General features: G+C 25.3%; 1 protein-coding gene across 3 annotated transcripts; it reads right to left on the reverse strand.

The window, feature by feature from the left end:
* Positions 1–2,339: 2,339 nt before the first annotated feature.
* LOC107445062 (TBC1 domain family member 13) lies at positions 2,340–24,698 on the reverse strand. Of its 3 annotated transcripts, none has more exons than XM_016059383.4 (15): positions 24,546–24,698; positions 20,617–20,693; positions 19,453–19,526; positions 18,039–18,079; positions 17,393–17,454; positions 16,020–16,113; positions 14,849–14,931; positions 13,285–13,441; positions 12,112–12,243; positions 10,177–10,243; positions 8,992–9,234; positions 8,230–8,311; positions 6,284–6,341; positions 5,875–5,957; positions 2,340–4,741 (listed from the first exon to the last, which is right to left on the reverse strand). In XM_016059383.4, the coding sequence occupies exons 2-14, from the start codon at positions 20,634–20,636 to the stop codon at positions 5,895–5,897; spliced, it is 1,176 nt and encodes a 391-aa protein (XP_015914869.2). In that variant the 5' UTR covers positions 20,637–20,693; positions 24,546–24,698; the 3' UTR covers positions 2,340–4,741; positions 5,875–5,894. The 3 variants fall into 3 exon arrangements, with proteins under 3 accessions (XP_015914869.2, XP_015914870.2, XP_015914871.2); XM_016059384.5 differs by having other exon boundaries at positions 24,638–24,694; XM_016059385.4 differs by having other exon boundaries at positions 24,654–24,674.
* Between the last annotated feature and the right edge of the window lie 32 nt (positions 24,699–24,730).

The following is a 24,730-nucleotide window of genomic DNA, read 5'->3' on the forward strand; positions in this document are numbered from 1 at the left end:
TATCTTCGATCACGCATATTTTAAGGAAAAAAATAACAAATACATAAATAAAAATAGCAATTAAAGGATTAACAATTTTTAAAAAATAAATTATTTATAAAATCACATTGCGTTTGGGGATTCAAAGTGTTGAAATTAAATTGCAATTGTAAATAAACAGATCATTTTGAGAAAAAGAAATATTTTAATAAAGATTATAACATAAGACAAACTTAGACGGAAAAAAAAACATTCTATTGATATATTTTCTATAAAATTAATAATAAAAAGTTGCCAAAATCAAACGAACAAAAACAAGTCAATGCATCAGTCAGACTGCTTACAACAACCTCGATTTGCTGATTCCATCAATAACCTCCGGTCCTGGTACTTTATATTCTTTCACAAAGAACATATTGTTCATACATATCTTTTTTCAGTATTTAATGTGTCCCTATTGTTTGCAAAGTATAGTCTAAGTTTTATACAGTAGAGTTATTTTTTTTTGCATATTTTTTTTTTTGTTTTAATCTAAACAACGATGTTTTGTGACCGATTAAAATACTACTACTTCTTTAGATTCTCTTTCGCATTCATGGGTGTATTAAGCGCTGGAAATAATGGGTATGTGTTCATAACCCCTTATAAATTAGAAATATCAAAACAAATCACAATATTTCAGAGAAATAAAAACAAAACCCTCAAAAAACAGTCATTTGAATTAAACTTAATTTTAAAAAAACTTAGATATTAAATAAATAAATAATCATTTAGCAGATGAAAGAAGCTTTTTTCGATTTATTTTTTATCGCTGAAATGTTGAGAACTATTTTAACAATTTGTTAATTTCATCTCCTTCAAAAGTTGAATGTTTGAGACACTTATTGATTGAAACAGAAATTTTAATAAAGTATAAAGGGAAATTTAAATTATTTTAAACACATTTCAAAACGTGCCTTTCTCACAAAACGCATTCACCACCTTCCATACATTCTCTGCTCCCATCGTTGTGCTCGGTGTCCCTGCAACGTCTCAGGAATGAGATTTTTAAGCACTCAAGAAGGAATGGGGCATATTAATACTCAAATTTAACAGTATCTGCTTTTAACGGGTTTACTGTGTTTGGTTTTTATTTTATTTTTTTGCCTTTAAAAATAATGAAAAAAACATACTAATTTAGAAAATGACTACTCAATACTAAAATAAATAGATAATTTTAAATAAAAAAATAACTAGTTTTAACCAAAGGATTATAAATATGAGTTAGTATTAAAACAATAATAAACACAAAAATATTACTTTTGATTACAGATAAATTAACAAAACTAATTTTATTCAACTGAAGAACTGTACAGAAAATATTTATCAGAGTAATTAGAGGAATATTTTTTATTCTTGTAAAGTAAATGACAGAAATGTGACATTTTTATTTTCAATGCTTTGGTATTTTTCAATTCCTAGTGTATTTATATTGACTATAATAATAATCGTTACCCCAACAAAATGTGACATTTGATAGCAAGAACGGTGCTCATTCAGGGTTATAAAAGAAGATGTGCATCACAGATTGTATAAAATCGATTAATTTTCATGAGAGAATTTAAAATCAATTTTAAGCCCTCCTTAATACGTCTAAAACTGAACTACACAAAACAGTTTTTACACAGTTTGTACACAATGTTCAGAATCTGTACATTATGTTCAGCACTACATTTGAGTAAATGAAAGGTACAAGTAATTTTACCAACTAAAAGTCATACTATAGCACATTGTTCTTAATGGATGCATCTACCTTTAGCATAACTTTGTATTAACTTTAAATGCTCTAATGAAACTTAGTCAAGCAGTAAAGCGTAATCTGCAATGTCCTCCTCCAACCTTTGTATATAACATTGAGTGGTGGTACTGTTGTTGTTACTATATTTCTGAAATATAATACAGGTATCCACTTTTTATAGGAGTAGCCCTTATATTCAGACTATAAAATGCAATTTCTATTACAATTCTTGTTTTTTCTCTCAAACAAAGTGTGTTCTAGCAAAATAATTTAATTACTTCTTCCTAACTTAAAAATATTTTTAATCCGTTGTTTCAGAATAAAGCAATAATAAAATTTGTGGAAAAATACTTTAAAGAAACTATAATAACACCCATGTTTTGATGTTGGAAGAGATGTATAAAGTTTATCTGATTTATGTTATTTGAAAAGAAAATGAAATGCTTCAAGAAAGGGTAAGTTAAATCATGATAAAAAAAAATTCTGATTTATTCCCCTTATTTCCTGAAAAATTGCGTTCTTTAATAACTTGTTTGATACCCTATGGACTCTAATGACAGTTTTAAAAACATGCTCTTAGTAATACAAAATAAAAACATTCTTTATTCATTCATTTTCACAAGGAAATGTTACTATTATGCATATTTCTTCATGAAATTGATCAACAAAACAATTTTTACAGGCACATTTTCAATTCATTCAATATACACTAAGGCATCTTTAAAAAGACAACATAATCAGATTTAAAAATCCTTAACTTAGAAATTACTTTCGATATGCAGGTAATAAACAAAAATCCCATGCATTGAAGAAGAAAAAAAACGTTTTTTAAAACACACTTAACAATTTATTTAACCCTCTGTCAAACACCCACAGACTTTGAAGTCATCGCTCAGAAAATAGAATTGGTACATAAAAGAACTAAAAGAAAAAACTGAAGAATTGAAAAAAGAGAAACACTTTAACTTGCTTAAGATTAACAGGCATAAGACAGTAAAAAAAAGATTAAAAATAATAAAACAAGGAAAATAAGATTTAAAAAACAAATTTGTTTCTTTTTTTTTTCAAAAAAAAGACTGTTTTGTCAAGCATTATTATTAATTAATGATTATTTTTCATCGAATGAGAAGAATCAAATTTAAATTTACATAATTTATAATATTAAACTTTTAACTAAGAGATTGATGTATCGTATGTCTAAGCAGATCAGAAAATACAGTATTTGAAAAATGTTAAATTAATTGGAAACCATGAATGAATTGTTAGCAACAAAGTTTCAATTTAATACTATAACAAAAAAATAAATAAATAAAAGTCTTAATATAAATACAAGAGCAACGCTAATCGTAGAAACCTCAGTTTAAATTATAAAGCTCATAAATTTACTAAAATTCATTGGTGACTGATTCCTGATAACTCACAATAACTCTTTACAAAGACTAAAGTATTTTTTATACTTTTTGAAAGATGTATAACAGAAACTTTTTAGTTATATGGTAATTATCTTTGCGAATGAAACAAAAAATCATATATATGTTAAATTGTTTAGAGTGATATTTAAAACTAATCCAAATTTTAATTGTAAATAAAATAAAAAATTTGAAACAGTTGCAACATAGATTTTTAAGAAAAGAGCGTTTTTTTTCTGAAAGGTGTGTGATGAAGGGCTAAACTTTTTTATTATACAATGCACATCAAGTACAACACAGTATAGGAGAAAAAAAGTAAGAAATAATTATATAAAAAACATAGATAGTCAAAAAGTTACAGAAACAAAGACAGATTGTCATGGTTAAAAATTAATAACAAAAACAATCAGCCCACTTTTTCAGAGCATTTCCAGCTTGCATTAAGTATTATAAAAGAGGTATGACACAGCTTTAAGAGTCCATTAGAAGATTACAGAAGTATGTAAAATAAAGATATATAAATTCTATCAAGTAAAAGATCCAAATTATTAAAAAAATATTTTATTAGTTAATAAATAAAATAAAGAGATGTGAATTTGACCAAGTACCATATTTATATGAATTAAAAAATACTTTAAAATTCACATAAAAACCTCAAGACATTAAAGTACATAAATTTTTTTCACATGACTACAATTTACATTGTTTAATGACATTGTTTAAAAAATATATTTTTAATTTGCTTGATACAATAAAAATAACAATTTTTATAAAAATAAATTGTAATAAAACATGCATTAAGGACTAAATTAAAGTTTTGTTTTCATCTTCATAAATCGTTAAATGAAATAGAAATAGATTATCCTAAGTAATATTGAAAAATACACAAATAAGTTTCAAAATGCAAATAAAAGTGATTTAATTAGTTCCGATTTCTTCATGAATTGTAAAATCAAAGCAATGAAAGTAACTAAAAATGCTTTGAACGATAATGAAAAAAAAGAAATAAATAAAACGATATTTTTTTATTAACCTAGAAATATCATTTTGTCCCAGATTGATTCTTTTAAGTATAATTCTCTAACACATAAAAGCACTAAGAACAATTTTGATTGCAAGATGTATTCAACTGAAATTACACTTTATCATTTGAGTAACTTAATAAAAATGCGAATTCTTTTTTCATAATAAAGTTATTCAAAACCTTCAAGCATTGTTTAAATATTTGCTAGTTTTAAAGTACATAGCCATTAAACAATATACTTAGAAAATGTATAATACCTAGGAATTATACATTTATAAACAATACAACTTCTTAACAAAAAAATTAAATAAAAGTGCATAATTTGAAAAATAAAATATCAGAAAGCAAGGAAGTAAAAAAAAAAAACTTTGAACAAATATAAAATTTAAAAAAGATTATTAAAAATAATTTAAATAAACAAATTTGTAAAAAATACTATTTAACGTGATTGCTAAACCCAGTTTAAATACTAATCTAATTCATTAAATCTTTGAACCGCTAACAATATTCAAAAGAACATATTTTGTACAACAGGGTGGCCGGAATGAGGATCTGAAAAATAAAATATAATTTATTAATTTTAATATCATAATATGATATATGAGAGTCATCTAAAAAATAAGTTTGATGCAACCCACAAAAAGGAACAAAGAATTTTGACTTCAGGAAAAATGTTTGAATCTTTTGGAAAGTTTTATGGCAAAGGAAACGGCAATATTTAGTTATTTCTAAACACAAGGACCATCAGAAATGCAACACTTGTCACACTGTGGTATAAGATTTTGTACTCTCGTATCATACAGACCTGTTGTTTAGCAATGGAGCCGCCATGTAACAGCTGTTTGCACGTCTTTATCTGAGGGAAAGTTAGGCTTGGATAGGAATTTTTTGGGTGCAGAAAATGGTGAAAATTTATAGTTGTCAAAACACTTCTAAGAGAAATTTTTGAGGAATTTGTTGCTTGTGAGCAAACATCATGCTGGAGCAGCACCTGAAATTGTACCTTGTTTTTGCAGCTTAAATTGTGTATTCTCCTTCTGTTCTGGAATCTGAAATTTTTTTTAACTTTACATCACTTCCCCACAGATGGAGATGTGCAAACTATTACACATTGGCTTCATTCCCATGTAGCATGCTAAGATACTGTACAATAAAAATTATACCTCATTATAAGAAATGTTATTGTTTGTTTTTTTCTAAAAAAATAATAATAAATTTTTTAAAAGTAGCTGAAATGTTACTATCTTTCGCATCTTGCATAAGATTCAATAATGTTCCAGCAGTCCAAATTAATTAAAAAAAAATTTTTCCAGGTAATCAAGCTTTGTTTCTTTCTATGGAATATGTGAAACTTAATTCACCTATGACTGTTGTAATATACAATTTTCATAAAATTTCAGAATTTGTGCAAAAATGAATATAAAGAGTTATGTTACAAAAATAATATATTTTTGTTTATTATATATACGCTAAGTATTATCTTCATAATGAGATAAAGTGCAAAAAATTAAATAAACAAGGGCATTTCTTTTACTTCATTCCAATAAATTTTCAAAAGTTCTACGAGAAAAAAAAGTTCATAAGTAAAAATTCTATGGAAAAAGTTACACTTAAATTAAGTGGTAGACAGAGGCAATCAGACATCTAAGTATATGACTAAAGATTCAAAAAAGAAAAACTATTACCAGTAAATTTTCCACAAGTGTCACCGCTTTCTTAACTCAACAGCTTTTTCTAAGAGACAGTGTATGTCCGTATTTGGAAAATTCTGAAAAAAAATTAAAGATTTAATGTAGCTAAATATATTTCACAAAATAATATGAATCCATTGAGTGAAAAATTCCTATATCTTGCGTTTATAACAATGACAAATTTGTAACAGATCCCGCGGCTGATATTTCAGCTCTGCAACTATAGTAAGGGGGTATTTTTAAAAAAAAAGTTTTGGCAGCACTGATCACATGAATATCAGGAATCGTCTGCTCTTAGCTGAAGATGTCAATTAAGTTAAAGTATCTGTAATCTAACTCAAAGAACAAAATTGTATTCTTATAGTTTTTAAAAATTTGTCTCAGTATAGAAATAAATACAAACCTGCAGCAATTTCATGTTGTTTGGAAAATCTCCATGCAATAATTTATCTCTGAGCCATCTGAAAGTGAAGAGTGAGAATTTATTAATAATTACAAATAAATATTTAGAAAAATATTTAACTTTAACTGTGTATAACAAATTTTATATGAGCATTCAAAACATATGATGAAAGATCAGTAAGTCTCACTAACATTTGATGTTAAAAATATTGTTTTTCTTTAAATGTTAAAACACAGAGCAAATGTGCGTTGGAAATGGATTTTATAAGCCAATAATGAATTTAAAAATCATTACTTACATTTTTTAAAAATACAAATTAAATTCTAAGCATGAATAATAAGGTGTGATTAATAATTGAGTGAAAGTGGATTGGAAAGTGTAATGTGTAAAAATATGATCATTCTGTGACAAACTTCTTACTCTCAATATTAGAGAGACTTAGTGTCAGAAAAGTAAAGGATTTAAAAACTACCATCTTCATCTATCATATCATTTCATAATGGCCATTGTTATGATTCTTTTCTCACCCTAGACATAAGTAATATGTATAACATTACTGCAGCATGCTACATAATATTTTTTAAAGTTTTAACCATAATTTAATGTTTGCACACTTAAAAAATGTGACTTGATCACTTGATTTTCAGATACACCTTGGTTCCTTTAATAAAGATTAATCAAGGTTTCATGGGGCTAATAATTAATTACCGAATTATTTTAGATGTGTTACAGCAAACAAGCACCTCAACTCAATTGAATGCCTTCTACAATTACTAACAAATTTAGACAAGCGATCATACCAAATAAGCGTCCCCTTCCAACTCTTTGCTTTTGTAAGTAGAGTTTTTTTTAACGCAATTGAGTCAAGCTGAAATGGAAAGCTTGCCTTATGGGATAATAAAAACGAATCAGAAAAATAGACATGCATACTATGAAGAAGTAGAAAAAAAAATTTATTTGCATTCTTTAAATTATTCAAGCCAATGTGGATAAGAACATAGTGCAAGGATGTGTCACTTTGCTCTCTTTTCCTGGGAAGCAATGATAGCTTATTTCATTCCTGATTAAAGATGTGAGAGAAAGAGGATGAGGAAAGAAACAAAGAAAGGAAAGAGCTTTGCTTTCTAATAATTATTCAAGGAGGAGGAGGAAAAACTGGTTTAGCAGCAGGATGTGTAGTTAGCTCTCTTTTATCAAAGATGTGAAGACTCCCGGTTCGTGACATAAGAGAGAAGGATGGGGAGAAAGAGAATGGATGATAAAAGAAAAATAGAAAGTGGAAAAAGGGGAATTGCCTTCTCAAAATTAAGTGAGTTAGAAAAAAACTGTTTCAATAATAAGTTGCATAGTTTTGCTTTAGTCTTTAGGAGAGCAAAGATGGCTTGTTTTATGCTCGGTTTGTGACATAAATGTCACAAACCAGGAAACAAATAATCTTTGTAAGTATTTAGATATTCTTTTATATTGATTCTGATTTTTCTATTAAATTTAGTTCTAATAAATTTTTAATAAATATGCTGAATTTCACATTAATCTTTTGTTTATTGTTCATCGATTGCACAAGTTATGATAATATCAACATTTTACATAAAATGAATAGATAAAAAATGTGGTTATTAATAGTTAAAGTAAAATACATTTTAGAAATTTATTTTTGTAATTATATTTATGATTTAGTTTAATTATTTGGCTTTGTTATTTTTCTTATTTTTACAGTTAAAATGTTTGACATAAATGTTGAATATGAAACATGTAATTTTGCCAGTTATGGTCAATATTTTACAAACGGTAACATTGCCCCTAACAAAAATGCAAATTTTTTGTCAAATTTGAAGGGACGCTTAATCAATATTTTATGGTAGAATAATAATATTAAAAAAAAAAAGATATTTCAACGAAATGTAGTGTTTTAACAATGAAAGAAAAAAGAAAAATACTGAACTTACAATATCATGGCACAGCAAACATATATTAAAAAGTCAAATCTATCCTTATCAGCAAATAGAGAGTCCCAAACTCTAATGACATCTAAAAAATAAATTATAACAATAAGCAGACAAAAAATAGATAAAATAACATCATATACTTCATGCAAAACATAAACAAGAAAAAAAAATATCTATCTATAATAACTATGAAGGATGCACACCTGTAGTGCTTCCTTTTTGCCATAGAAAATATTTATTGCTTGCATTTTTTGTAAAGATATTTTTCAAAATGACAATTTATTAATAGCCCACAATTTATAGATTTTTTACATATTTTTACAATTAACCTTAAAACCTTAAAAAAGTTTAAAATGATTAAAATTAAAAAGAATCAGAATTTATAATAAAAAAGATTGTGCCAAATTCAATTATGTTACTTAAAGTCTACAGCTACGGTCTACTTAAAATAAGACTGTCGTCCTATTGCAAAAAAAGTAGCAAAGAGAAACAATTCATCTACTTGGAAAAAAAAGAGTAAAAATTATTTAAATAAATAAGTGTATGAAATAACAATAGTCAAATAGCAGTTTTGACAGGACTACTATTAAATTTCATAGCAACCGAGTGTTCACTAAATCGCAAATTCACTATAGCAGAGTTATGACTAGTATACTAAAAATTTAGTAATTTAAATTCCTAGAACTAAAAAGTTAGAAAAATTTTAATCTCTTAAATATTTGTCTAATTTGAAACAAATGATACAAAAATGTAATGACTAACCTGGTAAAGGAAACTCTTGTGAGAGTAACAGAGTGATCCACCTAAAACTATAGAACTGAGGTTTTAAATCTTGAGCCTGAAATCTCTGCCATAAGTTGAAGTCTTTCTCTTGAAGCATATCCATCAGACGTTTCATCATGGCTCCTATACCAGTGGTTGAGTGGTCTAAAGATTTTATGAAAAAGTCTCTAATTTCAGACATAAGATTTGTGAAGCAAAAGAATGCATCAGCCTCAGCATATTCTGTTTTAAAAAGAAAAAAACATTAAGTGAGCATTCATTATACAATATTTAATTATATTTATAGGCATTACAAACAGTAAGATAATTATGCTAACTTATAAAAATAAGGCACAATTTGTGTTAAAAACAAATAAGGTTTGTTGGTATTTTAGACATTATTATGAACCAAGCAAAGGGTGGTATCTGGTTTCCTTTGGATAATTATTTATGCTTCCATAGTAAACCCAAACATAAATAATAAAAATCTAAAGAAGAAGCAACTGTTCTTCTGTAGATTATTATTATTTATGTTTGGGTTTTAAAAGAAGCAACTGTTTAAAAGAAGTTCACATTTATTTAACTAAATCACGATTACCCCCAACCAATACAGGTAAGAATCCCTTAAACATAATTTAAAATCAACTATTTTTTTAAAACCTTTTGCAAAACCATTTTTAGAAGATCTTATGCTCATTTGGCCACTATAAAGTTGTTTGAAAACTAAATATAAAATTTTTAATAAGAGTCTGTACCATACACAAAGCTAAAGACACTTAGTTGTGCTAGGCTCATTAGCCTAGTTTTCTTAGAACATAAAAATTATCATCTTATCCACCAAACTTAAATAGAATAAAGTTTAAGTTTGGTCCAGTCCATCTAGAAGTCAAGTGTTTGTCCTAAACATCATAACATCACTAAAATAATTCCTCGTGAAAGAAAGGGGGGGGGGAAACAGTAGATGAACAACAGAAAATTTTGCGATACACTAGCAGCTCTGTCTTACGGCCAAAAATGGTCACCACTGTTTTAATTTTTCAAGGCACATACGAACTTGAGACAAAAAAAAGAGTTCACTGAGTAGCTAAGCATCATAGGAAATAATTCCTAGATTTGATTGGCATGATCTATTTAAATGACTGCAATAAACTTAAATTAGTTGATATCTAAAATTCAATCACTTACTCCTCCATTCAGGATCTGGGTCTGATGCAAATGTGTAATAAATTGGTCCAATTATCTCATTCATACCCTGTGACAGAAAGAAAAAAATTATGAGAAATTTCTAATAATTTTACATAAAGTGTACTTACAATTATATTTATGAAATTTAATATTTTTCTGAAATTCAAAATAATCGGAAATATTAACACAATTAACTGGCATTGAATAGCTTCTACACATTTTTATTCAAAGAGAACTAAACTTAAATTAGTGTTGGCTTATAACCATTTGAATCATAGACCATGACATTAATATGCTTTTATTTTTAATATGACTGTCAAATTTTTCTAATTTTTTAAAAGTCCAATTTAGTCTTAAGAACAAGAATTTTTTTTAAATAGTTATTTAAATATAATTTTAAAAAAAATATATTAAAGCATTATATTTACAGATTTAGTTAAGAGAGAAACACAAAGTAAATATATTATTAGTGAAACCTGTCAAATTGACTTTAATTATCAAGACCTAATTTGATCATTAATTATAAAAAAGGAGTGCCAAACCTTTAAAACCTGACCACCTTGTATTTAATTAAACTTAATTTAACTAAAATAAAACAATATACTCACAGGTTTAGTAAACAAACAAAAAGTCAACAACCTATTAGTCAAACCTGCAAAGTTGACATTTATTATCAAGAACTGAATTTATCATTAATATTAAGAGACAGTGCAAAACCTTTGAAAGATGACCACTTACCTATCTAGTGTGTCGATCACAGAAATTAGACAAATTTGTCTCGCGCTGTTACTGAATGTTATTCAAGTTCTTAAGTTGCCAAGAAGATTTTTTTGGAAAATTTTTATTGGTACAATAATGTTCTGTTTTAACTGTAATTTAAATTAAATTACATATAAATTTTTAATTTGATATTTAAATTTAACTTTATTTGTGAAATAGTAGTATTGAAAGCAGACCTAAATCTCCCTTTATGAGTTGAATATAAAAAAATAAGTAAAATAATTTGAAGTATAATAAAATTAATTTGAAACTCTTGAAATTAATATAACTTATGTTTCTAATTGCTTTTATGTGATATTTAAAGAAAAAAAAATCATAATAAATAATTTGTGTGCATCACTTGTGAAATAGTTAGTTATCTATTGTTTTAAACCAATTAGTTAAATATCAAACTTAATAAATTATAGTTCATTATTTAATTAAATTTATTTCTTGAGACGTATATAGGATTTGTCGAATTTAATTTTAATATGTTAAAAAATTAATCATATAAACCTTTATTTTGATAGATAACATAAAAAAAATAAACTATAATATGATTTATAAAAGAATAACGCGATGCATAAAATTATTTAAAAAAGGGCACATTCTCTATAAGTTGACCACTAAACATATGCACCAAAAAAGCCAATTTACACAGGTTTCACCATATCTTAACAAAAAATATTTTTTTATGTTAGAATGTTATCATAAATATTAGTCTAAGCACCATAAGTGACAGAAAAATGACAATAATTATCATAAAGAAGTTCATTTTACTAACGTCGTGAATAGTTATTCAATAAGTTCATAACGTTCTTAAATAATTATTTAAAAAATAATTCAAATGTGTGAAAGCAATATAATATTAGATTCAGTTTGCAGATAAACATAGTGAAGTAAATATTTCATAATTTTTAAAATTTCTTTTTCTCTTTGTATTAGAATATTCCCATGAGTCTGTGCACCATGATTTTTTGCTAGTCACAGAAATGTTACAATGCTTTAAGAATATTCCCATGAGTATTAGTCCATGCACCATGATTTTTTGTTAGTCACAGAAATGTTACAATGCATTAAGAATATTCCCATGAGTATTAGTCCATGCACCATGATTTTTTGTTAGTCACAGAAATGTTACAATGCATTACTATAATTAATGTTTATTTCACTGACCTGGACATAACTCTGACCAGGATTGAGCTTTGCATATAAGAATAGAATTCTTTCAACCACCTCCCAATGAGCTTCCTGTCCCTGGGATAAATGTTGATATTCTTCCTGAGCTCTTTTCTTGAATAAAGATACCTATAAATTAAATAATAAAGTAATTTTACAAAGAAAATATTTGAGTAGTAAATCAATACTCCATTAACAGAGCAAAACTAAAAGAAACAAAGATAAAAAGTAGACTTTTTTTCTTCTTTTTTTTTAACCAAACAGAATTTCACACAATTCAACAAAATGTTTACCTTAAGCAATCTTAATTTTAATTTTAAATAGAATGTCTACATAGTCTTGATCTTCCTAATGTTAAGGAGTGAAATCAAAATTTATTACCCTTTTCATGTTATTCTGAGCTTAGGAAAATAATTTAAAAACATAGATCAAGAGCAAAATGAGCAGAATTTTATTTTATTTTATTTTTAATTAATGTAATTTGAAACAGTTAAAGGAAATTACTGATGACATCAAAAATGTTACAATGTAACAATTTTGATGTTATTTTGTGCCTATTTGTCTAATAATTTAAAAACACAGATTGAGCAAACTATTTCGTTTCTTCTTTAGTAACTGCGATTTTCAACCGTTAAACAAAATTCTTATTTCAAAATATAGTAAAGTTTTAATTTACCTAGATGATAGTCATTTCAATTTTTAACAAAAGTTCGAAAAAATTTTAATCAAAATTTGTGTTACATTTGGTAATATTTTGAACCCAGCATAGCATAAAAGAAAATAATTATTTAAAATTAATAGTTTACCAGTGATTAATTTTAATTGCTAGAATTATTGCATTAGTTCAGTGTGAAAAAATTATTAATTTAAACTAGCCCTTCAAATAAAATTAAAATAAAAAGTGCATAATTTTTACCTAAGTTAACTAATTTTGACAAACCACTTACAAGTATCAATACATTAACAGTATCAGCAGACACAATTCTTTAAAAAAAAATTTTTTTTAATATTTCAGCTCTAGTTTTTTTAAAATTAATTATGAAAAACACAAATGAAATGAAAAATTATTAGACATTATGAGTATAAGTAGATCGAATAATTTTGGAAAAAAAATTAATTAAAAAACTCGAATGAGCACTATTACACAAATTTAGGATTTTGCAAACTCACATTTGTAATACCCATGCGATTTCTAGTAACATTTGCAGATCTGAGTACAGTTTGTTGAACTCTATCTCTTAAAGATTCCACATCTTTTCTTCCAACAATAGCCTGGCAAGGATAATCAGTGGGTTGTTGAAAAAATGATATATCTGGACATAACCTCCTGTAATTTTGTATCACTTATATAAGATACATATAAAATTATTGTTAATTGTAGAAAAAAATAAGAATGAGATTGCCAATAAAATTTTTTGTACAAAACTTTCTACGACAAAAAGAAACACTTCGTTTAAAAAAACATAAATGAAGATAATTTTTTTTAAATCATTTTTATAATTTGAAACATTCCAAGCTACATTTCATAAAATGCTATAAGGATGTTATAATATTAATAAAATGTTATAAGGAAAGAGTTTTTTTTTTTGTTACAAAATAGTTATAGAAATAAAAATACCAAATAACATGAAATAATTTTGCTCACTATTTTTCCAGACTCTGGCTACACCTGTTTAATTTTAATTTCTTTTTAGCAATTAGAAATTTCAATAAGCACACATAAAGTTTGATGCAAAATTTTAATAAGAATTTTAAAAATTATGCTTTCAACCCTTTGTAGGGCAGAAAACTTTAATCAAATATGTAAAAAAAAATTGTGGAGAATTGTGGTCATCGCATGCATTTTCACAATGAAGCAATTAATCTTATCTATACACATTTTTAAAAATAAAAAGTGGTTGATTAAAAAACCGGCTGCTTAAGACATAAAAACTATTATAATTTCAGTGGTTAATATTATCGTCAAAAATAAGTGAGACTGTTTTTATCCTACTATCTAAGAAAAGGTTAATATCATGTGAATAAAAAAAAAAAATTTAAACAAAATACATTTTAAAAACATTGAATTTGATTATAATGCTTATTTTCAATTTATTTCTCTTTTATACTTTATAACTTTCACAAGCAAGTTATTTTATTAAACTCACACATCTTTTAGAAGAGTAATTTGCATGCAAATGGTACTGTAAAACTATTTAAAATCTTAAAGAAGGGAATGGTATGAAATAATTTATATGTAATAAGTGCAAGAAATATCATCTATTCTCACCAATAAACAAAAGCTAACTTTCCTTTCTTTTTGGTACAATTTGAACTCTTATACAAAAAATTAATGGTTTAAAGTTTCATCTTAGTATCTTTAATCCTCCAAATACTTATTCTATCTTTTTCAGAACTTTAAAATTGTAATAAAATTTTTTTAATCACTTTGTTATTTAATGGATAAAGATTACTATAGCAAGGAAATTTCCATAAAATATTGTCTAAAGTCATTAAAAGCTATAAGTATTAAAAAATATATTACCCAGTGGATGAACTGTTAAATGTTATAAAAAAATATACATTAGTTAGCATAAATCTCAAGTATACCAATTCCAAATGCTTTTTAACTCTTAAAATGTGATCAAAAGTTAGTAAATGAAGTTGGGTTTCAAAGACTAACAAAGGCTGGGATTTAGCATATATGTATTATAATAAACAATCATAATTTTTCTGAAGAAAAAAAAAAGCTTACCTAACATCTTTATTAATTTGGAGTAAAACTTCGTTGTCTTTAAAGAAGGCCATCCATTTTCCATCTGGATTTGGGTTTAAAGGCTTCAAAGACCCAATTCAAAATTTAACATTAGTAAATCAGTTAGAATTTTTTAAAGTCATAAAACAAAATTTTTAAAAAAATCATAAAATAAGAAAAATATTTTAAATTTCGTAAACTAAATCAATACAATATTCTTAGTTATTATCAAAATAAAAGTTTATTCACAAAGTATAATAGACAATACATTTTTATAAAACAAAATAAATTTTACATTATAAAATTTCACACAAAATAAATTTTATAATTAATAACTTTTCTAAAAAGATCTGTTCACAATGATTTTTTGAAATAGTAAATATTTTTCCTTTGTTTACTCATAAGTTTAATACTATTTACTTTAAGATAAAAATAATGAATAAAGAATAAATCAATAATGTTGATTGAAATACTTTGCTTAAACAGATACCAATTCCTATTGTTGTAAATAAAATATTAAATATTGCTGCAATTTCAATTATTAATAAATTTGAAAATATTTCATTGATTTTCAAAACATTGCAGTGATTTGATAAAACAAAAAATTATACCATTTTACTAAAATGGTGATTTTTGCTTTCTTCTTTAAAACATAATTAAATAAAGCAATTTATCAAAGGCAATTTGCAAAAAAAAGAGAAAAAAAATCTCAAAGCGTAACTTTTAAAATAAACATATTGTAAACATCAAAAAACCATCAATAAGCAAGGGAAAATAAATTGAAATTCCAGCACTTTTTCATTTATAACTAAAGTAAAAAAAAATATTTCTTCAACATTTTCCCATTATTAGATTATACACTACTGAAGAGTAAAAAAGGAAGGAGTTAAATATAATTTTAACAAATTAAGGAACATCAGCTCTAGAAAATCTAACGACATCTGTTGACAAAATATATTTTCAGATTAAAAAACTGTTAGTACAAAAGTTAGTACAAAAGTACAAGTTAGTACAAAAAACTAATGTTGGTATTCTCAGAGCTGTCTATAACAAGTTTCAAAACTTAAAATGTTGAGCACCTTTAGAATATTATAAGACACTTTTTCATTAAGATCTTCAATTCACTTTTAAAATATCATCACTACAAAGAAAAAGTAAATATGGTACTCACATGATCTTCTAAAGTTACATCAACTCTAGAACCAGTCTTGTTCATAGTTCCTGGTGTTACAATCATTTCATCAATGAATGTATCATACAAGTTTCTGTAAAATTAATTGTTAAAAATGTATTTTTAAATAAAGAATATTTTTATAAGTTTAAAAGACATTAAATTATTCAAACAGAACAATAATAAATAAGTAACAAAGAATTATACAAAATACTCTGGTTTAGAGTTTGATAACAAGCAAAATATGTTTTTGTGGGGATGGGGATTGTTTTCCTTCTTAATTAAAAAGGAGTAAATCTTAAACAAATTGTCTTTGAATATGAAAAATATTGTACATTAGTGCAACATTCCCTAGAATACAGCCTTGAAAAATTAGGTTTCATTATACTATTATCTATTTAGTTGAGAAGACTCAAAAGTGGAAAAAATAATTCTCTCACTCGTTTACAACAAAAGTAAAAGATAAGAAAATAATATTAACATTAAAGTACTAAAAAGCAAAAAATCTTGTACATTAGTGCAACATTCCCTAGAATACAGCCTTGAAAAATTAGGTTTCATTATACTATTATCTATTTAGTTGAGAAGACTCAAAAGTGGAAAAAATAATTCTCTCACTCGTTTACAACAAAAGTAAAAGATAAGAAAATAATATTAACATTAAAGTACTAAAAAGCAAAAAATCTTGACACACAAAATAAGAAAATGTTTATTTTATCACCATTCAGAAACGTTTTTCAATTAGGATAAAAAATAAGTAACTCTGTGTTAGACTTATCTAGCATCTTAATTAATAAATTTTAGCTAGTACATTTTCTAGTCAAGAAATTGCACCATAAATCACAAAATTAAACAGAAAATTGCACACCATAACAACATAAAAATCCTATATCAATATTATCTGCCATGAAAAATATTGTTTTAATATGAGGAAGGCACCTTTTTATCTAAACTGCAGTTTATTGATTATAAATGGTTATTCAATAACCACATAATTTATTTCTTAAACTGAATATAAAATATTTATTTTATCTGAAGTTAATTTGATTAAAAACTTAATAGCAAAAACTAAATAGTAAATGTATCAATATCAAGTTTTATCGATGCACAGTAAAATAAAAGCAAATATTAACCTTAATAAGCAGAAAAAATTATTTAAATTTATTGTGTTTTACTAAAAACTGCTAGTTTTCTTTTCTTTTTTTTGTCGACAGATTGATTTGCATTAATATATTTTTGCATGACTTAATTTTCAATTCTACACGAAAGATTCTATGCTCAAAAATGTTTGATTTCAAATTAAAATGTGTATTACAAAAGCATACAATAAAATTATTATAACTAAAAGGGATATAGTAAATACAATGCCTCACCTCTGTTTTAACAATAATCCAGGCCATTCTGATTTTTTTGTTGATAAATAATTCAATAAAACCTGTAAAAATAAATTACCTATCTTGTAAATCAAAAATAAACCAAAAAGGTATACTTCAGTAAAACAATCAAGTATACAATATACTTCAATGTAAATGACTTTTTTTAAATGCTTTAGCTTTGAATTAAATTCTAGAATAAACAATATTCTTCTAAAGGATGTCTATACTGATAAAACGCTATTCTTCAGAGAAAAAACATTTTATTTCAGTTGCTAATTTAATTTTATAGAACAATATTAATTTTGAAATGTTCTTAAAATATCATGGCTTTAAAATAAAATAAAGGAACACAATTGTATTGCTGAGTGTCTTGCAACCATTAAAAATATTTCAAATAAACAATATCCCCTTGAATGATATCTATTTGTTTTTATAAAATTATACTTCTTGAAAAAGAAACATATTTTACTACAGTTTTCTCTAAATAATTTCCCTTTATAAAATTTATTTTTAAATGTTTTTCAGATATTGCATCGATTTAAAAAAAAAAATAAAGAAAAAATAAATAAATAAAGAAGAAAAAAAGTACTGAGCCCTATAATTAGAAAAAATTTCAAGTTATAAAAACAATTTCAGGAGTTACCTTCCAGCAAAGAGAGCGATAACCTGAACTGTCTGGAATACCTGCAACAATAAAAACTTTTTTACAACATAATACATAAAATCATTATTTCATTATACCTTAACAACTCATGCACATCATAATCAATGTAGAACAATACTCAATGTGCTGCAATACTTAATGTACAGCATACTCAATGTAGATATACAACAACTCATGTACATCTTATCATACTCAATGTAAATAAAATAGAAAGGCAGAATTTTTTCTGCTGAAATGCATAAGTTTTAAAAAATCAAAGCACTGTTCATGTTTGTGGAACAATTTAAACTGTTAAAAAGTTTATGGGATTTATAAATAAGGAATAAATATACAGTTTGAATAAATATATGTTGACAAAAATATTAGACATCAACAATGTTTAAAAGAAAGAAAAATGTAAAAATATTTGAGACAGCTTCACTTACATAAAGACTCAACATTCTCTGAAATAAAATTCTATCAATAAAAAGTGTAGGCAATAGAAGAGCTTCTTTGTAACAATATAATTAAATATGTTTCAGAAATAAAATAAGGATCGACAAAAAAGCAATAAATGCAATAAAAATTTACAAAATTTCTTTAATAATGCAATTTTGCAAAAATTAGAATAATTGCGGACTTTAAAAAATTAAAATGAAAAAAATAACTTGAAACGACAAAATTTTAAGATTGAGCAAGTAAGTAAAACCACACAAGTAAAACACAAAACCATTTGAACTTTTGTTATAACCTAAATTCAACCTTTGACAGAAGATAAATTAACTCTACTAATTCTCGTTTTTAGCATGTAAAAAACAAACTACACTACTTTCAATTATTTAAAATTAATTCTTTAGACAGTTAATTTTAAATAATTGAAAGTTAATTTGGGTCTTAAATATACAGAATGCAAAATAATTTAAGATTAATCTCAGAATCCTACTTTTCATTTATTATTCTTTTTTTTTTTTACTTTAAATGCTAGCTTTGTTTCAAATTAATTAATTACTCTGAAATAATTTTAGAAAAAAATATATTATTGGTGATCTTAAATGCTTTTCTTTTAAAAATGTAAAGTTATCAGCTACTTGATTTGTGGCCTAATGAGAATGTTTTGAATTTCAAGAAAAACAGTGTGTAATTTATTTTTGAAAGAGGTATTTCCCAAAACTAGATCAGATTGGACAATAACTATGAACTAGAACAAAAAAAAAAGGTTCAAGGTTTAACAGTTCAGTATTTCATGAAGGCACATAAAGATATATTCCATATAATAAGCTATAAGGAAGAGCTAATAACTCAAGTTAAATTATCAATATTGACTGCAGAATTCCTATCGATCAGCCAATGCTGGGATTCGAAAAATTAGCTTAGCTTTTACTATTTTACTTGAAATATAACTTCATCAACTTACCATTAAAACACAGAATTTGTAAATCAGTTATTGAAATAATATCTTTTTCAAACAAATCTTTAAACATTTGGCACCTAAAAAATAAGAAATTAATTACTATCATTTAAAGATTTAATAAAATTTTAAATTAAAATACTTTTTACATGAAACATTAAATAAATTAGAAAATAGAAAGAAAAAAAACTTTTTTAATTTAATTTTAGAGAGTTAAGTCAGCAAATGAAATAAGTTAAAGCTTCTATAATGAGCAAACAAAATGACAATGAACAGAAAAAATAACAGTGAACAAAATTATGTTGAATGAATAATGTTTGAAATGTACTTCGTAACAATATGTGATTTTAAAATCAGATAAAATACTTCAGATTCATACATTTTAAAAAATAAATCTATTTCAAAATATTTCTGATTATGTAATAAAGAATTTAAAAATTGTTTATTATAAAACTTATTCTGCGACAGTTATAAGCAATTAAGAATCATTTCTATGAGGCACAAAAGTTTTAAGTTTTCTTTTGAGTTTGTTTTTTTTACAACTAGACTATAAGATAACCAAAAATAAGACATGAAAATTTGGAAATACGATATAACCTAATCATCATACCAAATTAAATTGCTAATTTTTTTAGAAATGTGAAACAAATTTATATTCAACAATTCAACTTACATTGATATGCACTATAATGTGTCAGAAGGAGGGACACTAAAAAAAAAGTTATAACACGTTGTCTGTAATGCGGAATTTTCCAGTTGTGAAAAAATACTGCATCAGCAGATTTATGTACATAAAATTTTAACCAAACTTAAATAAGGCATAAAAGAAAACTCCTTAATTATCTTTATTAATAGATGAAAGATAAAATTTGAATAAATCTGAATATTAAATTACATCATTGTTTTTCCTTGATGCAGATATTTGATTGGTCCAAATTAAAAACCTTGATTGTTCTAATATAACTCATCTTATTTTGAAATTCTTTGCTTTGTCTCTCAATGTAGAATAACTATTAATATGAACATTAATAGATAAAGAAGTAGAGAATTCATATTTTAAATTGGAACCCAGTTTTATTAAAAAAGGACCCAGAAATATGGAAATTCTGGATTCTAAGGACTCATAGTTTCCAATGACTAGTGGAATCACCATATACTTAAATAACTCACCGTGCTTTAAAATTTGCCATAGCACAAACACTATTTTTCAATGATTTATAAAGGTATTAGAAGATTCTTGTTATCATCTGAAAAAAATTAAGTAATATTACTTAGATATATTGCAAAATAATTCTCTATTGATAGTTTTAGCTATTAAGTTATTAAATGCATTTACATTTACATCACAATATTTTACTCAAATAATTTTAATGGATTTTAATTTTGAGAACAGCCTATAGAGACAAATACTGTACTAATATGCAAATTTAAGAATACAATTGTTGATATGTAACAAAAACTTTTACGCAAATAACTAAAACCTTTTTTCACTTTGGAAAAACCTACATTTTTGACTTCAGAGAATTGAATGTAAACCTGAGTAGCAATGAAATTCATATTCAAAACATTACTTTGCGCATCTCTTTATTTTTGCTAATGTAATAAGTTGAATAAATTGAACTATTGTTTAGTAATTTCATTTAGTAAACAGAACTACTATATAGAATAACATTTTCATAAGAGTGTGAGAATATACAGGAAGCTGTATAAAAAATTTTTTAGATTGCTTTGAAAACATGTCTAATGTTTTCTTCATAGATACAGTTTTAGCAAAAAAAGTTTTTTAAGAATGCGTACATCTTTATTAATTAAGAAAAAAAATTATTCATAAGTCGATTGATCGTTTAATAATTACAAGAAACTGGGTTAAAAGATTAACTGCAAAATAATGATAGTATATGCCCAAGTATTGTTCAGATATTAAATTTTTAAATGTATGGTGGCTTACCCAAATTAAAACTATTGAATGTTACCCTTTCAGTCTATCCTAATATATATATATATATATATACAGTCAGACCTGTTTATCGAATCTCACGAGAAAAGTAAAACATTTGAGATAAAGAGGTTTCGAGTTCTACGGGTACTTCAAAAAATTAAATTTAATTGTGAAATTTGATTAAAAGTTCTTTAATTGTTTTTAGTAGAAACATATAGACATTTCTGTAAATTAGTTAGATCACATTTATCTATTTACATAAAACGTTTTTAACATTCCTTTAACACTGAAAATAATATTTTGAAAAATTCTCTTAGTTATGTTGTTTGGGCATTTGTGCTCGATTATAAGAAATTCCAGAAACACAGGTTCAAAAAGAAAAAATTTTGAGATAGACATTAAAAATACATTGATTTTAAATAGTAAATGTAAGGAATTTTAGAAATTTTGATATAAAGGTTTTCGAGAAAAAGAGGTTTGAGATAAACAGGTTTAACTATATATTCAGGGGTCTGTTTCGAAGAAATTTAGGTCTGTTAACGAACCCTTTGCAAATTATCTTTTCATAAAAACGGACCCTTCACAAAATATTTTAGCTTAAAAACGGATCCTTCACAAAATGATTTTTCTTTTAATCGGACGCTTCTCAAATTTGTTTATCTTCATTATTGTTTTGTTAATTGAATAAACTCTTCCCAGGGCAGAAAACAAGAAAGATGGATGTAAACGAATTAAGTTTTGTCTTCGGCAGATGCTTCTTCCATTATTCGTCTGAAATGAATATTCTGCGTTCAGCAGTATAGACTAAATACCAAATATTTGTATGTTGCATCTCGAATTTAGAAGCAGCAATTGCTGTTTATTTTTGAAAATTTAATTTTTTTATTATAATTTTACAGTGCTGAGCATAATCTTGTATCTATTTACAATTTAAAAACTGCTTGAAAAAGTTTTTTGCAATAACCGGACCCTATTTGCATAAATTCATAAAAGCAGGACCCTGGTTGAAAGAATGTAATTTTTTCACAGTTTCACAAAAACCGGACCTTTCACAAAATATCTGGACAGACCCCTGTATATATATATAAATTCTTCGTGTCTCACTACTCGATTGTTATCAAAATATAGTAATCATTCTGACACAGATACTAAAACATAAATGTTATTGCTTAGATCCTGACTAAAGAAAATAAAAATGCAATAGCAAAATATTATATCAGGTAAACATATGTATGGGTTGTAAATGTTCTCATGATATAAAATAACTTTTAGGTAATTACAACAAAACTTGCTTGGATCTTCTCAGTTAACAAAAAGCAATGTTTATAAATACAATAATAACACAAACCAGCAACCAAAAAATTGTTCAGCTCCGATTAACATATAGGCGGTTTAGCAAATGGGCAAAATTTGGAGGATGTTTCGCTCCTACACTAGTTCCCAATCTAATATCATGGAAAAAGTGGTTTCACTATGCAGAGAAGAGACTGTAGGTTAAAATAAGACTTTTAATGAGCAAAAAACCATCAGTGGGTTAATTGATTTATTTAGATAATTCTGACAGTCATAGATTTTTAGTTGCAGATTTTTTATTTTAATTTTTTTGTTAGACGTAAGATCTAAAATGCTCTTATTTGAGGAATGAAATTTAAAGATTACTATCAGAACAAATGAGATATTGTTTCCAATGTATTTTGTTACACTGAATTGAATTAAACTAATTCTAAGTCAATGTGATAAATACTTAAAAAGTTATGTATGAAAAGTACAGTTTTGAATCAGCATTTGTATCTTTTTTTTTTTTTAAAAACTTTTAAGACCTATTTATGCATGTATTATAGCTATATAGCCAAATGATAAATTTTTTCGAATGTACTTTATAAATTAAGATTAATAAAATCCTAATTAAATCGATAGAACTAAAAGTTTAGTGGGAATTAGGGTTTTGTGTATGAAAGTTATGATTTTTATTTTAAACACGTTTGCACATAAAACCCTTATAGTTCAAAACTAGTGGTTTTATTTATTAAATTTTCATTTTATTCAATTGAACCTAAGAAAATACTTAATAAATAATGCTTTACTTGCTTGTTTATAGCAATGTTGGACATTTAAATAAGTTTAAGTAGAAAATTGTTATTTTGATGTAGAAAAACTTTAAACTTTACAGTTCCATCTACTTTGCTTTTGCCTCGTTTGATTCAATTAAAAAAAATTTTTAAAAAAACATACAGTACAATATATCTAATTGCGCAAAGAAAAAAAAAACATTAAATGAGTAAATAGGTATAAACATGAAACTGTACTTTTTATACACATAACTTTGATAAATTATAAACTATTAGTTTTTTGATATAAATTTAATCTCATTTAACTCAGCATTAAAAAATACATCATTTAGTCTATATAACAATGGTTTATTTTCTCCCCCATCACAGAATCTGAGAAATAGGTATTTTTCTCTACAGATTCAAGACCAGTTTTTGAAAATCTTTGTGTGACTGAAAAAAATTTTTTTTATATCATATTTGAAATTAGTTTGCCAAACAATATGAAAATTAGTTATTACATTACCACTAATTTTTCATAGGTTTAAATTCTGTTGAAATGTGTATTAGAAATAATAAAAAAAAAAGAGAGAAATTAAAGTTGTAAAACTTTTAGTAAATTAAAAAAAAATATATATTAATGACTTTGTATTGCATTCTATCAGAATTAAACCTCTTTAACTAAACATTTACACAATAAATGAAAGATGACACTGAGACTGACTTGAATACAGGTGTGAAAACACACTTAATATATAAAAATTTTAAACAATGTAGGTAAAACTGATGTACAAAAGAATATTTTATAATATTATTTTGAAAGTTCTAGTTTTTACGGATGTAATAAAGGAAACCTTAGTAATAATTTAATGGTTATAACATTGCAACAACTGTCAGTTCACAAATTGTTTTTTACATACAAAACGATTAATTTTTGCCGTGTATGAATGTGATACATAAATGTAAATAAATGTGTATAGAAAAAATTTACATTAAAATGATTTACCGCCCCTATAATCAATCAAACATAATTAAATTAGAAATAAATTCAATAAGTAAATAAGTCACCAGATATGCTACAATATATTTACAAATATACAACAAATTCAGACCTAATTCGATTCAGAAACTAACACGATAAACTTATCAAGATTAACATTATAAAAAGGTTACAAAACTAAAAGTACAGCAAACAAAAACTAACAATAACAACAAAACACCTCTAAAACCATGCCTCCGTTCGATTACGATATTATACATCATATATTTATAGATAAATCATTCATAATCGATAGTC

Source organism: Parasteatoda tepidariorum, chromosome 5, assembly GCF_982258835.1.
Source record: "Parasteatoda tepidariorum strain Cologne lab strain chromosome 5, Ptep-v5.0, whole genome shotgun sequence".
NCBI lineage: Eukaryota > Metazoa > Arthropoda > Arachnida > Araneae > Theridiidae > Parasteatoda > Parasteatoda tepidariorum.